We start from the raw sequence: 1,557 nt of genomic DNA, 5'->3' as shown, positions 1-1,557 counted from the left end.
TTATATAATATATAATATATTGTGTGTGTGTGGGTATGTGTCTTCGTGTAAGCGCGCGTATGCCTTCATTAACGAGTTACGTTTATCTCTGCTGTACAGCGGCACATCTCTCTGCAGGATCCTTGAAAATAAATACTTCATTAAATAAATTAACTTTATCCGATTATTGTCGCTCACCATAAATTATCTTCCTGCGCATCTCTTCCAGGTGCCAAAAGTAACGCCCGACAGCTTGCGAAAGATGCTAGTGATTGTAGCTCAGAGGCAGGTCGTGAGCCCCAAAACAACCATGTTGCGTCCTACCCAAGAGGACACATGGCGTGTGGCTCCAGTATTGTCCAGAGACGGAGAAGTGATGGGTTGACGACCGCGAGGAATGGTGTGGCGTCAGTTCCACCAGGCGGCAACAGACACCGCTTGAGTAGCATCAAAGAGGACAATGGGGTACACAGAGACGAACCTAAAGATAATGTTTGTTGTCAAGAAGATAAATGGAGCCTTGATTACCCAAAAGTTGTATGCCAACAAGGTGGCGGTGACCGAGAAATGCAAAGTAAGGGAAGTTCGACAACGGTTAGTTCCGAACCTTTCCTGAGCTGGCAAACTCAACCAGGTTGTCACGAGATTCTTTTGAGTCCTCCCATCTCGTCCTCCAACTTCCACGGGGTTGCGATCTACTGCAAGAAAAAGACAGACCACAGGAAATACTACCCGGTGAGATCCGTCACCAAGGAAAACTTCCCACCGGAGTTCGCTGATGACGACATAGTGGAACTTTTTCTCTTGAGAGCCAAATTGACAGTCAGGTAATGTCAGATTACGTGTCACTCAGATTATAGACCAGTCCTTTCATGGATCTCTCTTTGGGATGAGGGTTTGGGGTTTAAGGGAAACACGTTTTTATAAAAGTTTGAGGTGTCTATGCGCATATGTGAGTGTGTGTTTGTGTGTGCTTGCGTTTGAATGTGTTTGTGTGTTTTTCTGTAATGTGTGTGTGTCTGTGTGAGCATGTGTGTGTATGTTTGTGCGCGTGTGTGTGTGTGTGTGTGTGTGTGTGTGTGTGTGTGCGCGCGCGCTTGCGCGCGTTTTGTGTGGGCGTAGGTCTCAGTAAGAGGGTAACATTTTTATGTGTTCTCCTTTTACAATTTATGTGCCATTTTGCCATTTCTGGTTACACGTCTTCATATTTTTCCTCACAACGTTTGTTTGTTCTTATACGCCATCATTGATTAGAATTTTTAATGAATAACGACTGTCCTTGAGGTGTGGAAAGTGCTGAGAAGGACCTTATTTTCATGTTCTTCATAGAAAAAGTTAATAAATGGTTATCATTATTTTCTTTTTCGTAGAAACTAAATATGAGGAAGGCCCTCAAAACACTATCGATTGCCTAAAGAACTTCTAATCACACTACCAGTTACGCCAAAGAAGCTTTTTTGATACGTTTCTTTCTAGAAATACCCTGTTTATTCCATGTACTCCTCTTCCTCCTCCTCCTCCCCTCCCCTCCCCCTCCTCCTTCTCCTCCTCCTCCTCCTCCTCCTCCTCTTCCTCCTC

General features: G+C 44.4%; 1 protein-coding gene across 1 annotated transcript in view; it reads left to right on the top strand.

The window, feature by feature from the left end:
• Positions 1–1,557, top strand: part of LOC101848574 — a 21,107-nt gene that overhangs the window by 16,873 nt on the left and 2,677 nt on the right. The window contains exon 2 of the mRNA XM_005093305.3: positions 209–806. Coding sequence (XP_005093362.1) covers positions 209–806 — 598 coding nt within the window. The remainder of the gene's footprint in view (positions 1–208; positions 807–1,557) is intronic.

The sequence above is a fragment of the Aplysia californica genome, unplaced genomic scaffold (genome assembly GCF_000002075.1).
Source record: "Aplysia californica isolate F4 #8 unplaced genomic scaffold, AplCal3.0 scaffold00061, whole genome shotgun sequence".
NCBI classification, from domain to species: Eukaryota; Metazoa; Mollusca; class Gastropoda; order Aplysiida; family Aplysiidae; genus Aplysia; species Aplysia californica.
The sequence above is the reverse complement of the archived record's forward strand: the minus strand, read 5'-3'. Positions and strand labels throughout refer to the sequence as shown.